This window comes from Ovis aries, chromosome 22 (genome assembly GCF_016772045.2).
Source record: "Ovis aries strain OAR_USU_Benz2616 breed Rambouillet chromosome 22, ARS-UI_Ramb_v3.0, whole genome shotgun sequence".
Lineage (NCBI taxonomy): Eukaryota > Metazoa > Chordata > Mammalia > Artiodactyla > Bovidae > Ovis > Ovis aries.
The window spans coordinates 41,635,083-41,649,753 of record NC_056075.1 but is presented as its reverse complement, the minus strand read 5'-3'; the positions used below and the strand labels follow the sequence as shown (position 1 = coordinate 41,649,753).

At 46.9% G+C, this 14,671-nt stretch overlaps 1 protein-coding gene across 1 annotated transcript in view; it reads right to left on the bottom strand.

Moving 5' to 3' along the window:
• The window catches only part of BTBD16 (BTB domain containing 16), a 66,480-nt gene extending 53,173 nt beyond the window's left edge, over positions 1–13,307 (bottom strand). Inside the window, exons 1-3 of the mRNA XM_060404594.1 lie at positions 13,243–13,307; positions 4,177–4,228; positions 2,156–2,304 (exon numbers count right to left, since the gene is read on the bottom strand). Of these exons, the coding sequence (XP_060260577.1) occupies positions 2,156–2,304; positions 4,177–4,228; positions 13,243–13,307 (266 nt within the window). The remainder of the gene's footprint in view (positions 1–2,155; positions 2,305–4,176; positions 4,229–13,242) is intronic.
• Between the last annotated feature and the right edge of the window lie 1,364 nt (positions 13,308–14,671).

Sequence of the window (14,671 nt, the reverse complement as noted above, 5' to 3'; positions counted from 1 at the left end):
TCAACTTTGATTTTGATCGTGTGACTTGCCTTGGCCGATGGGATGTTAGCAGACATGAGGTGGCTGAAGGTTTGAACAGCACAGGTGCAACTGGGCTTGCCCTCCTACCCTCTGCTGTCACCACAACAAGGACATACCCAGGCTAGTCGACTGTCTCAGGAAGACGACAAGGGGCTAATGGAGCAGATACAATTCACAGTTGAGCTGAGCCTACATGGACTGACCACCTAGGTGGGACACCAGTCATTGGCTGGCAGAGCACAGGGCTGACATTCCCCCAGATGCAATGGGCAGGATTACTACTTAAAACTGCCGCTCAGGCTATAAAGATACATCTCTATTCATTGAGCATCTAACTATTTGCCAGGAACAACACTGATCATTTTCAGTATACCATCTGATTTAATCCTCCAGGTTGCTCTTCAAGTGTGTGTGTGTGTGTGTGTGTGTGTGTGTGTGTGTGTGTGTGTGTGTGTGTTGGTTGTTCAGTTGTGTCTGACTCTTTGTGACCCCATGGATTGTAGCCCTCCAGGGTCCTCTGTCCATGGAATTCTCCAGGCAAGAATACTGGAGTGGGTTGCCATTCCATTCTCCAGGGGATCTTCCCGACCCAGGGATCGAACTCACGTCTCCTGCATTGCAGGCGGATTCTTTACCATCTGAGCCACCAGGGAGGCCTTAAATCTACAACTCTTCAAGGGAGATGATATCATCACCATTTCACAGACAAGGAAACTGAAGCTCAAGGAGTTTAAGCCACCGGCTGAAGGTCACAGAAACAGTGAATGGAGGAGAAGGAATTTCAACCCTGTCAAATAAGACTACTTTGGTGATGCTAGTGGTAAAGAATCCGCCTGCTAATGCAGGAGACATGAGAGATGTGTATTCAATCCCTGGGTCGGGAAGATCCCCTGGAGGAGGGCATGGCAACCCACTCCAGTATTCTTGTCTGGAGACTCCCATAGACAGGGGAGCCTGGTGGGCTACAGTCCATAGGGTTCCCAAGAGCTGGACACGACTGAAGCAGCTTAGCATAGCACAAGAGTCCTAAAGCCCAGCACCAATGGCCATCATCCCCCAGGCCACCACTCCCAGCTTAGCTCAGCGATTTCGCAAACCGAGTCCCAAAGACCTCTGCCCCTGTGGCCCAGTCACCTTCCTCAGGCTTCTGGATCAGTTTGCCTATATTCCCAGGCTCAGCTCCAGCTCCTGGCCCTGGCGCTAAGGAACACAACAAACTTTGGCAAAAATCCTAAGGTTTCTTCAGAGCTCTAACCAAACAAAATATAAAATAAATTCAAAATTGTTTAAGGCCATGAGTGGCCAGTGCCAAAAATAGCAACTCATAGCATTCAACTTTTTTTTTTTTTTAAGCTAGGATCATCCGAGAATTTGGAGACCAAATCCAGATGGGTTTTGGTTTATTCATGTGCGCAGTACCATCATCTGTGGGGTGGGGGGCAACAGACGGAGGCTGGCTGGTGGGTCTAGAAACAGAAGATGTGGCTATTCGCTCCGCAAACGTGGAACCTGGAGCTCTTCTGGGCCAGCTGCTGCCCAGGCACAGCCCACGCTCAGGTAGATCAGACTGAGCCTTCACAAGGCAGGTGCCGCCGGTCCAAGGAAGTACCGGCGGCCAGGTAGGTCCAAAGGGCCAAGGAAATGAAGTGTTCCTTTGGCAAAGGGGTCCAGCTCTGCTTCCCCAGGAGAGGCAGGAAAGAATTGTAACCTGGAGAAGTGATGCTCCAAGCCATCTGCTTAGAACACTCTGGGAGGGACCAGGGAGCCCACTTTTCCCCCTGCTGGACATGCATGTTCCTGGGGATGGGAGTTCACACTCTGAGCGGGGCCATCTCACTGTGTTTGTCAACAATCCAACTGATAAACTAAGAATCCTCTTAGAGTCCAAAGTTCCCAGTACAAAGGAAAAAAATCTAGGGGAAAAAAATCTCCATTTCTCTGGACTTTTATCACCACCCACAGACATTCTCAAAGGAAGTTGTCACCCTGACCCTGTCCATCCTTAAGGGCTGGTCCCAAAGGCAGCCTTTTTGCAAATACCCAGGACAGCTCACCTCTCCAGCCAGTGTGGCCCAAGTACTGGGCACTTCCCAGAAGGGCAGTTCACCCTGCTGTGGGCCTTTGAGCTTCCTACCTGTCTGGGTTCTTCAGAACTTCATCAAAGTCTATGCTGGCAGCCTTGCACATCTGGGAGAGCCCCAGCAGGTCTCCTGAGAAAGGCTGTCTGGGGAAACGCCACCGGTTGGTTGAGCCAACGATTCGGCGTTCCAGCCGAGGTTTCTGCTGCTTGGGAAGCAAAGAAAGAGAGAACGTCTTTTTTTTTTTTTTTTTTTAACCTCTCATAAATACCAGATTTTCCAAACTGTATAGCAGAAAGGAAATTTAAGACAAAATTTAAAGAGCTGGTTAATTTTCAAAGCTGGCCAATATTTCTCCAGAGTCACGTTCTCAAAGCAAATCTACTGCGTTTAGGAAACAGAAGACTTTAAGCCACAAAGTAATCTGGAATTTAGCATCTGGGGCAGGAGGTGCCAGGGAGAAAGGTCAGGGAGAAAGATACCAAATTTAGGAGATCTGGGGCAGAGACTTTTTTTTTTAATTGCACTAAAATACACAAAACTTCTTCTTCTTCTTCTTTTTTTTTTTTTTTTTAATGCTAAAGCTCCAATACTTTGGCCACCTGATGCAAAGAACTGACTCATTGGAAAAGACCCTGATGCTGGGAAAGATTGAAGGCAGGAGAAGGGGACAACAGAGGATGAGATGGTTGGATGGCATCACCAACTTGATGGACATGAGTTTGAGCAAACTTCGGGAGTTGGTAATGGACAGGAAAGACTGGTATGCTGCAGTCTATGGGGTCGCAAAGAATCGGACATGACTGAGCGACTGAACTGAACTGAACTGAACTGTGACTCACATGGTAAAGAATCTGCCTGCAATGCAGGAAACAAGGTTTTGATCCCTGGTGGAAGATCCCTGGAGAAGGAAAAGGCTGCCCACTCTAGTATTCTGGCCTAGAGAATTCCATGGACATCCATGGGGTCGCAAAGAGTTGGGCACAACTAAACGACTTTCACTCACAACCATGACAACTATCTGGTTCACAACATTGTCATTACTGCAAAAGCAGGCTTTCTATTTACCGAGTCATCACTCTCAACTCCCCTCCCCGCTCCCACTCCCTGGAAACCACTCATCTGCATTCTTTCTCTATGGATTTCTTGAAATTTTATATAAATGGAATCCTATAATAGTGGCCTTTTATGTCTGGGTTTTTTCCCTCGGCATGTTTCAAGGTTCATCCATGTGCCAGAATTTCACTCCTTTTGACATTCCATTGTGTGGACAGACCACCGTTTGTTTATCCATTCATCAGCTGGTAGAATGATACTCGGATTGTTACAACCTTCTGGCCACTGGCAATAGTGCTGTGAACATTCACATATGCATTTCTGTTTGAACACCTGTTTTCAGTTCTTTAGGTATCAACCCAGGATTGTCACTGGGCAGAGACTTTTCCTTAGACATCTTCTTGAGGTCCTAGGATTCAGCAGTTTCCTTAAGGAAGCCTCAGGTGTGGTGGCTCCAGGAAACTTACCCAGGACAACTGCACCATGGGAGACCCGTAGGAATGGGTGAAATTGATTCTAAGCCACACCAGGTACCAGCAAGGTGGTGGGAGGCAACGGACCGCGGAAAAGAGGGTCTGAGTTCAAGTCTTGTTTCTGCCGTGAACTAGTTGTGTGACCTTGGGGGAAGTATTTGCTCTTTTCATCCTCTCAGGCCTCATAGGTTAAATGGGAATAATGCCAGTGATAATGAGGATGAAGGTGAGTATGAACCATGAGGATGAGGATGCTGTTAAAATGATAAAAGTTTGGGAACTCTGCTTTAGTATAGCGCCTGGAATATGGTGGGTGATTGTGGAGTCTGACTCTAGATACAGCCCTGCTGAAGTGTGAACAGTGGTCTCTGACAGTGGGGATCCAAACACACATCCTCCCACCCCCGCCACCAGCAGAGTCAGCCAGTAAAGCCTGAGGTCCCTGGGGGTGTGGGACCATCCCCCTGAGGGAACCCAGTGGCACACCGGTCACCTGGTGCTTCTGTTCCTCACCATCGCCTGCCCTCCTGTGAAACCGAGCTGCTTACCGGATTCAGCATTTTCATGAAGGATCCTGGAAACTGCACAAAAGAGGAGCACCTGGAAGGTGAAAGAGGTAAATTTTAAATTTTCAAAAAAACTTCCAAAGGGTGTCTTCAAAACATTATGGAGGAGATTGGCTCAAAGAATCTGTATTTTTGCCACAAAAGGAATGAGTAAGCCTCAAATGTGGGTGAGTGAGCAAATCAAGTGAAAATCTAATTTTTGAAGGTACATTAGTAGAAAGATGATTCTCTGCTATTGTGCTGGGAAAGTGGCTTAGATAAAGCGAAACAGGAGCTAATCCACAATTTTCTACTCTTTACCCAGGTGATGGGAACCAATGGAGACCTATCTGTGGACCGATCATGTAACTAGTCATTCAGATAAGGGCACTAAAAGGGGTGATATTAACAGTTATGTCTGGACAGTAATATGTTGGCCAGCGCCGTCCTGGAGCATTCGATTGGAAATAAAGTGCACACTGTGGGGAAGGATAGTGGGAAAGAGATAGGGAGTTTGGCAAGGTCAGGTACACACTGGTATAATTAAAATGGATAACTAACAAGGACCTACTGTTTAACGCAGGGAACTCTACTCACTGTTATTTGGTAGCCTGGATGGGAGCAGGGTTGGGGAAGAATGGATGCATGTATCTGTATGGCTAAGTCCCTTGCTGTTTATCTGAAACTGTCACAACATTGTTTGTTAATCAGCAATACAAAATAAAGCGTCTTTCTAAAAAAAGAAATAAAATGCACAGTGAGTGTAATGTGCTTGAATCATCCCAAACCACCACCCCAGTCCATGGAAGAACTGTCTTCCATGAAACTGGTCCTTAATGCCAAAAAGGCTGGGGACCGCCCCCTTAAAGGGTTTTGAGGGTCAGTTCCTGGGTCACTCTAATCGGCAGGAGCTACATGCGAGTGTGCCTGAGCTCTCAGACCCCTTCTGCCTCCCAGCCCAGACCCCCCGAAGCCCTCCTCTGCCAGCTGACCACATGGAACCGAGTCCAAGTAGTGCCCATCACTCGGGACGTCCTCTGTGTCTCCAACGCGGACGGAAGTACCAGCGGTACCTGCTGTCCTGAGGCTCCTTGTCTGCCGCAGGTGTGCTGACGGGGAAGCTAGCAGAGCGGAGGCACTCTTGTTAAGTCGGTCTCTGAATGACAGGACAGCTGATGGCCCTTCACCTTCTGGGGATGAATGCTCGGAGAGCTCATGACACGCGGGGCTCACTGTTTTCTTCCTGAGGGCAAGGAGCTTTGGCAGGGGAGCCGGCCTTTGGTTTCCTCAGGTCTTTGTGGGCACCATGGCAACATCAAGGAAGGTTCTGAGCACTTCCTGTTCTAGGCTCAGTCCCCTTGTAGGCTGGGGGCTGTGGAAGGGATAGAGTCTTACAGAGATGAACTAGGGTGCCCTGACCTCCACCTCAATCACCCTCCTTAGGTGTGCAACGTCATTACCGTTTCTATGTAGCACCAGGCTTCTTATAGTGCCTGGGGGAACGCAATACTTTAAAAGGGGCCACAGTGAGAACCAACCCCCAAATCCTCAGGCCTCATCTGTAACCTAAGATTAGACTAGATGATAACGACGACCCTGTAAGCGAGATAGCAAAAGAGACACAGATGTAAAGAACAGACTTTGGGACTCTGTGGGAGAAGGCGAGGGTGGGATGATTTGAGAGAATAGCATTAAAACATGTATATTCAGTTCAGTTGCTCAGTCGTGTCTGACTCTTTGCGACCCCATAAATCGCAGCACGCCAGGCCTAAATAGATCGCCAGGCCTGAATAGATCGCCAGTCCAGGTTCGATGCATGAGACAGGGTGCTCAGGGCTGGTGCACTGGGATGAACCTGAGGGATGGGATGGGGGGGGAGGTGGGAGGGGGGTTCAGGATGGGGAACACATGTACACCCATGGCTGATTCATGTCAATGTATGGCAAAACCACTACAATACTGCAAAGTAATTAGCAAAGTAATTAGCCTCCAATTAAAATTTTTAAAAAAGATTAGACTAGAAGGTTCTCATATCACTCCCAGCCTTGACACTCTGCGGAGCTCCTTTCCTAGCTCTAGTATCTAGAAATGCTTAGACAGAAATATTTAAACAAAAATTGGAATGTTTTACATTATTCAATGGAGAAGGCAATGGCAACCCACTCCAGTACTCTTGCCTAGAAAATCCCATGTAAGAGGAGCCTGGTGGGCTGCAGTCCATGGGGTCAGGCACGACTGAGCGACTTCCCTTTCACTTTTCACTTTCATGCACTGGAGAAGGAAAAGGCAACCCACTCCAGTATTCTTGCCTGTAGAATCCCAGGGATGGGGGAGCCTGGTGGACTGACATCTATGGGGTCACACAGAGTCAGACACGACTGAAGTGACTTAGCGGCAGCATATTATTCAAAGCTATGCCTATGACTTACTTTGCTGGTAGATGATGTTTAATCTGCTCTCTCTGAGAACTGTCTAAAAGTCGGCGACAAGGCTGAGACCCTTCATTCCACGGGCCAAGGTGGAATCTCATAGTGTTCTCGGTGCCTTGGTCTGTGAAGCCTGCGAGGCAGGGAGGTGGGACCCTCCTCTATCACACCCGTGGAGCCTCACCCATCGAAGTCCTGGACCTCCACCCCAGGGCTCATTGAAATGCCAACAGTAAAAGGGGCCTGGAGTCAGTGCAGCTCGTTAAGGCCTGAGGGTCTTCAAGCACAGCCTCTTCTAAGTTACATAAATTATATAGCAAGATAGGAGAGTAGCTACTCTACCTACTGGTAACTGTGTCCTAGAAACTATAACACACTTGATCAAGGAGAGGCATCTCCGAATGTACCTCCCTCCTCGCCCTCAGATCTGTGGTTCTACTCCCCTGACACCCACTGCCTGCCGTGCAGTCAGTGACAGGAGAGTGTCCGCTGGGGGCTTACCCACCCCTGTGTCCCCCCAGAGCCCAGCACCAAACTCATGCTCAACAAACGTCTCAGCTTGGATAACTGGAGGTACCAGTCCATACCCACCACTCTGTCTTTGCATGTGGATAAGCACTGTGTGTGTGTGTGTGTGTGTGTGTGTGTGCGCGCGTGTTTCTCTGTGCGTCAAGGTTCCATCTCAGCAGAAGTTTGTCTGCAAATAAGCAGATTCACTCCCTCGCTGTGGCTCCCTTTTATCCACCCAGCTTTCCCCAGTCACCTGTCCCTGGAGTGCAGGGCCTCATGTAAGATTTCAGTTTAAGTTTGAAAGATTTAGCAATCCCACTCACTCCACTATGGGCCACCCCCTCCTCCACCAACGCGCTCAGGTACCACTTCTTACAGCACAGAAAATAGGCCCTTGGGCGCCCTCTGGTGTCCACCCTAAGAAAGCATCCCAGGGTGGCACACTTCTCTGTCCATTAACAGGAACCCTGGCCTTGGCTGCATACATCATTTCCTCCAGTTCTAAGCTCGAGCATCCAGCTTAACAGCTCATTCTAAGCTGAACGTCCTCTTTACATACATCTCTCCACAAATCTTGGGAGCTGAGTTACTAGCCAAAGTCAAAAACAACAAATGCAAGTAAATGGAAATATCCCCCCCTCCAGTATGCTTCCCTAAGGGCTTCAGACGGCAACTGAACAACAAATGCTTCCCTAAAGCTCTTTTTCTGGTGGTGTCCAGTTGCTTGGTTGTGTAGTGACCCAGACCCATAGGTCCAGACAAGTCAGAAATCCCAAGACTTCAGTGGTCCCAAGACTTCAGGGCTTCAGACACCAAACCTCACTGAGCACAGCTCTGAGCTACAACCACATTGTACCAAAATCTCCCGAGCCATAGTGACAGGATTCCAGTGTGAGTCCATTTTATTCTAGAACACTCCAGGGATGAGGAGCTCACTCCCTTCCCAGAGGGTCCCAGATGGTCCATTTCAGCCATTCCATCTGGTGACTCATGTGGACAGGCGGTGGGATACATGGGAAGGAACACCTGACTTGGCTCTGGTTCTAGCACTGGCTTCCCCGATTGCTCAGATGGTAAATAATCTGCCTGCTATGTGGGAGACCTGGGTTCGATCCCCGGGTCAGGAAGATCCCCTGAAGAAGGGAATGGCAACCCACTCCAGTATTCTTGCCTAGAGAATTCCATGGACAGAGGACCCTGGTGGGCTACAGTCTGTGGGATCACAAAGAGTTGGACACGACTGTGTGACTAACACACACATTAGCACTGACTAGCTGTGTGACCCTGGCCATGACTTTTTTTTTTTTTTCACACGTGTATCAGTTTACTCACATTACATAAATTATATCTACATTCATTTGATAAATTATATCAACACACATTGTATACCTTCAGGTTCACTGATGGATATCTTTAACAAATCCTGAACTACAGATAATCATTCACCTTTTCTCCTTTTTAATATTTGTAACTTCCACCCCACAGTGAGAAACAGACCTCCCATTAATCTCAGTTTTCAGATTCACCAAATGTAACATGCACTAACTATTTTTTAGGTTGCTGTAAAGATGCAATTAGATGCTGAGGGGAATTTCATTATTATGTTTATTCAATAAATTGTATTCTGCTTATACCAGTGTCAGAACTATATTAGGAGTAGAAGATAAGAAAATGAACTAGACAAGCTTTTTTTTTTTCCCCCCCTAGATCTTACTTTTAATTGTCCAATAGATATCTGTACTGGGTGAGTGAAAGTCGCTCAGTCATGTCCGACTCCTTGCGACCCCATGGACTATACAGTCCATGGAATTCTCCAGGCCAGAACACTGGAGCAGGCAGTTGTTCCCTTCTCCAGTGCATCTTTCCAACACAGGGATCGAACCCAGGTCTCCCGCATTGCAGGCAGATTCCTTACCAGCTGAGCCACCAGAGAGTTGCCAGAGAATACTAGAGAGCTCTATTACCTTAAATAAATATTAATGTATATCGATTTTATGGCACGTGTTTTTCCACCAGACTATCCTTCAAAATTGCTTCTTTCAGTGAACATCAAACCAAATCAATAAAAGCAGTAAGAGAGTCAGTCCAAGTCATTAAGAATTTATTGTGCCACATTATGACAAAAAGAGATAAAGTTAAATTATTAGACATCCTGTATAATTCACCAGGGGCTTCACTGGTGGCTCAGATGATAAAGAATCCGCCAGCAATGCAGGAGACCCAGGTTTAATCCTTGAGGTCAGGAAGACACCGTGGAGTAGGGAATGGCTACCCACTCCAGTATTCTTGCTGGAGAATCCCATGGACAGAGGAGCCTGGCGAGCTATAGTCCATGGGGTTGCAAAGAGCCGGACACAACCGATCAACTAAGCACACACACACAGATACATTTTAATATAATATGGTTTGAATTGCACAGATCACTGTGGATTACAAAAACAACACTGACCCCAAAAGGAAACCTCAGTTAAGGAATCTTGAGAAAGAAGATACCAAAAGAAGTCTGAGCCTAATGTTATAGAATGAAGACTATTTTACCAATTCAGGAATCAGGGTCATGGTCTCCAGGTAGAGGATATATTACAATTAATGAGAGTGAAAATAATAGAAATGGATACATCTCTTAAGTATAAAAATGTCCTAAGAGCAAAAAAAGTCCAATTGGAAAAATTCTGACTTTTGGCACTATGCATAGCATTGGTCATCTTTTGGAATTACAGGACAATGAAGTTTTAATGGTGAAGATCACACACAATTTTGTAAGACAGACAACAATAACGCCATTAAAAAAAATTCTAGTCCAAAACCTGAACACATAAATATAATGAAAATGTTACTTTTAGCCCTCGTAGAGTCTGAAATTATACTTCACAAACTATACGGTATGTGACCATTTCAGGATCATAGCAAGGAACATGAAGTGAATATACGTTAATCAGAAGGTAGAATGTAGAATAAGGGAGAGGATCCAAATTCACATCTCAGAATATTCCAGGTGCTGGCCTTGGCCACCAGTTGGCTGTTTGTTTAGGCCACACTCACTACTCTTCCTGTATAGTTGCTTTTATCAACTTACATCTGATCTTTACCATTTAAAATTTCTATTTAAGTTTCTATAAGAACGACTATTCACCAATCCACAAAAACATTTACAATAAAAGCAATTTTAAGTCAACAAATGCTAATGCAAGTTCAAATGTATGAATCCAACTGCAGTAATTATTTTGAAAATTAGTTTCAGGTAAACATACAAATAATAAAACCATGAGCATAATTTAAATATATGTATATATAGCTTGACTTGTAGAACTTATTTCCCTTTTCAGCTATAGTCATAAAACACATTATTTAAAACTATTTTACTTATTTGTAAGACCATAACATAAAACAAGGAAGTACATTGCTAATCATTCCACATTGACTTTAGTAACTATCAATTCAAATTTTTCTATTTGAGTTTAATATATAAGAACTCCACTATATATGCTCCTGTAGTAGGCTGTGTGATTTTTTTTTTCAGGAAATAAGAAAATATGACTACCATTTGATGCATATAGTAAAACCCTCATTCCCCACTTAATGATTACTTCATGATCATTCAGTAAGGAACTTTAGGATAATGTGTTACAATAAATGATATAGGAAAAGGACAAATTTATTTTCAGATATACTAGAATTGTAATACATTATACTGAATTTGTTTTGCAGTCCCTAAAATGACACTTGATATATTTTTCTTTTAAGAAACATCTGTCACCAAGAGTCAATTGAGCTTAATTTTTGGACTTTATATCATGTGTAGATTAGATATGACTAATTCTGTGTGTTTCAAAAAACTTTGTATCCAAAACAAGCTAAGATGTTTAAATAGGAGTCAAGGCCTTACTCTCTTGAATGCAAAACCAGAACATTGCTCTTCAGCACACAATGAACCTGAGAAAGCACAAACTCTCAAGAACATTTTTCTCAGTACTTGTTTCTGCTATTGTTTGAAAGAAGATAAATGAGAACTCAAGATGCATTCTTAGAGTGGAAAATCTTGGATATTTGATCTCAAATCTCTTTGGTCTTCACAAGATAGAGATTAGATAGAAGAATGTGAATGTAAGGTGGAATATGGAACCCAAACTTGTGTGCAAAAAAACAAGAAGAAACTGAGGGGATAAAACTCAAGGGAGACACAAATGTGGGCAATGCAAGTGTTAAAAACTTTGAGTCTAGCTTCTTTTTGAGTCAAATTGAAGACAGTTACAAATATTCCAATGTAAGAGAGTATGATGAAGATTATGTCAAATTAGAGTATAATGAAAACCACAAAGAGACCGTAGATCTTGTTGATTTGAATATCTTCTGCTGCCAGCTTCACAGTGGCCATGTGTTCACAGCATGAATGGGGAACCACAGTGGTCCAATAGTGTTTCAGCCAGCATTTGATGAGGATGAGACATGGAGTTGCAAAGAGGACTGCTCGGAGTGTCTCTCCAACCCCAATCTGAGTGAGGAGTTTGTGGGTAAAACGATTGCATGTCTCAGAGGATCACAGATTGCCATGTAGCAATCCAAAGCCATGGCCTGGCCATGACTTTATCCTCCCTTGGTGGAGAGCATAGACTCAGAGCCTCTGGGGCCTGGCAGTTTGGAGCATCTAGGTCTCAGAGCCTGAGTGTTGGCTCTAAAGTTTCTGGTTCTAGAAGAATCAGGACGCTGACACTGTGTGTGTGCAGTGGAAGGCCCCATGGGTATCGGGATCAGCTGGTTCCCAAGGTAGGGGAAGCCGTCTGTGCACCGGGTCCAGGCCAAGGCTGGAGTCCTAAGCTAGTCAGTCCCAAGCTTGCTTACCCTGCTCACCTGGTCCTTCCCTTGGGAACCACGAAGAAGGCTCTCGTGCAAGTTTCCCCCTTTCCTGCTCTACCTCCTGATCGGCCCTAGTGCGTCTCCACCTGGTCCTGCTCCCCTCCTCCTGTCTTCAGTGGCAACTGTCTCCTCATCTGTTGGCCTCATCCTCCCTGAATAATAATAAAAGCTACATTTTAAAACATCGACCCGGGCTTCAGGGAGGGCTTCTTGGAGGAAGTGACATTAAGCATGAGCCTCAAGGGGGTAGGGATTGGCTGAGGGATACAATGATGAGGCAGGGGTGTCGCAGGTGGAGGGAACAGCACGTGCTGGACTGGAGTGGAGGAGAATGTTCATGTAGTCTGATGGCGGGAAAGGGTGGGAACAGAGAGGCTGGGGTGTCAGAAAGGGAGCAGGGTCCAGGTCTCCCAGGGCTTGGAGGCCCGAAGAGTCTGGGTTTTGCCTAGTCCTACCACTTTTGATCCTCAGGTTGTTTTTCCCAGCTCCTAATAAACCCAAGGGCTTCCCAGTGGCTCAGGCAGTCATAAAGAATTCACCTGCAATGTAGGAGACATGAGTTCAGACCCTGCGTGGGGAAGATCCATTGGAGAAGGGGATGACTACCCACTCCAGTATTCTTGCCTGGGAAGTCCCATGGACAGAGGAGCCTGGCGAGCTACAGTCCATGGGGTCACTAAAGATCGGACTAAACAACAAACTGTCCAAAAGACCAACGTGAACTCTCCAGATTCTGCCCTTGCTGTTTCAGGGAACCCAGAAACCTGGTTGGGTACCACCAGCCTGAGGAGGCGCCACGGGTCCATCGACTGCAGAGGGAAACACCCAAGAGGCCAGAAGAGCAAAGCCACTCAGGTCAGCCCAACAGTGCGCACGTGGGGCAGCCCCACTGCCTTCCCACCCATTGAAATAAATGAGCAGGCTTTTCATCTTCTGTAAAAAACAACAGTGGAGCCAGCCCCAACTTAAGGCAGAGCCACCAATCAGACAAATGAAAGAATGGGCGTGAGGGCCACGGCAAGCATCAGACAGCAACCCCTATCCCCACTTCTCTTCCCGCGACTTCCTGTCCTGACCTCCCGGGGAAGGACTCTCTCAACCTGGGGAAAAGCAAAGGACTTTGCAGTCACCGAGGATCTGGAATTCAGTCTCCTGGCTGAGTGATTCAGTCAAGTCCCCAGGGTTTTTTAACCTCTTTGAACCTCTTGTAAAATGGAAATAAAAATAATTCTCACGCACCAGACTATTTCGAGGGTGAAATGAGCTAGAGAACGCTTACCTTGAGGGTGCCTCCGTGGGTGCGCACGTGTCAACATCCTTCCGCCTGTCCGGTGCCTTGCACATGCGCACACCTCCACCCCGACCGCGCGGGGACACCCTCCTCGTCCTGCTCAATTTTTTCAAATGCAATGTCCTGGAAAGCACAGAGGCTTTGCTGAGAAACCTCGGCATCCCACAAGGGCCAAGGATTTCGTTAATGGAGCTGGTCAGGGTGTCGGGCAGCCCCGTCTGGGCCCGTCACCTCCAATGCGGAGCAAAGTCCTGCTTCCCCAAGCCTTCCCCCAGACTTACCTGTCCTGCCTGCCGCGTCCTTCTTTCTTTCCGACTCAGAAGCCTGGAGTGGGGAGGGGCGTCGGCAGGGGTTGTCCCTGGCATGACCTCGGGCCCCTCAGATCTCACATCTAAGGAGCTAGTCCCCAGAGACGTGCCCCCTCCATTGCTAGCGACCCCTCCCTCTTTTCTCTCCCCCGCCCCAGACCCCATCCTCAGAAGGTAATTTTAGTATCTCCCTAAAGTCACCTATGAGAGCCCCAAATGAGCTCTCAGAAAAGAAAAATGATACAAGAAGCTCAAGCCGTCAACTGACTTGGCAAATTGAAGTCCTAAAAGATGCTGAGATCTCAAAGGTTGCAATGCCAGGTCAGGTGCCAGCTTCTCCTGTTCCTCCTGCAAAGCCAAGTAACTTAAATGGGCCTCAGCGGCCACCACCTGGGCGAACATTTGCAAGCACAGGTGCCATTATATGAGGCTTCCCAGGTCGTGCTAGTGGTAAAGAACCCGCCTGCCAGTGCAGGAGATGGGAGTTCATCCCTGGGTCAGGAAGATCCACTGGAGGAGAGCACGGCAACTCACTCCAGTATTCTTGCCTGAAGAATCCCATGGACAGAGGAGCCTGGCGGGCTACAGTCCATAGGGTTGCAAAGAGCTGGACATGACTACAGCGACTTGGCACGTGCACGTGGCATTATATACACTGAGTTAGGAAAAAAGTGGCTGATCCCAACCCACAGGGGTCCCCGAGGCCAGGCACTCCCCATGGTGGCCCTGTGGGCAGGTATAGCGAGGTGGCTAAGCTGGAGGGTAGCCTTGGACTTCTGGCCTCCAGAACTATGAGAGGATAAACTTCTGCTGTTTAAGCTGTGAAGTGATTTATGATGGTCATCCTGGGAAAATGGACACCTCTCCCACCCCTTTACTCCCCGTATATACCATCCTTCCAACCTGGGGTCCCTGGGAAGGTCAGGAGTAATTAGAGAATCTAACCGCCCATATCCCTCGTTTAATCTCCAAAGTGGCCTAATTATCTGTCACCCATGGTGAACTGCCCACCTTTTCCTATTCCCCTGGGACAGGAATGGACATTTCAGGGTTGATCTGCACAGACTAAAAGAATGAGCAGGAAGGGTGACAGCCTGCTGCTTCTTTGA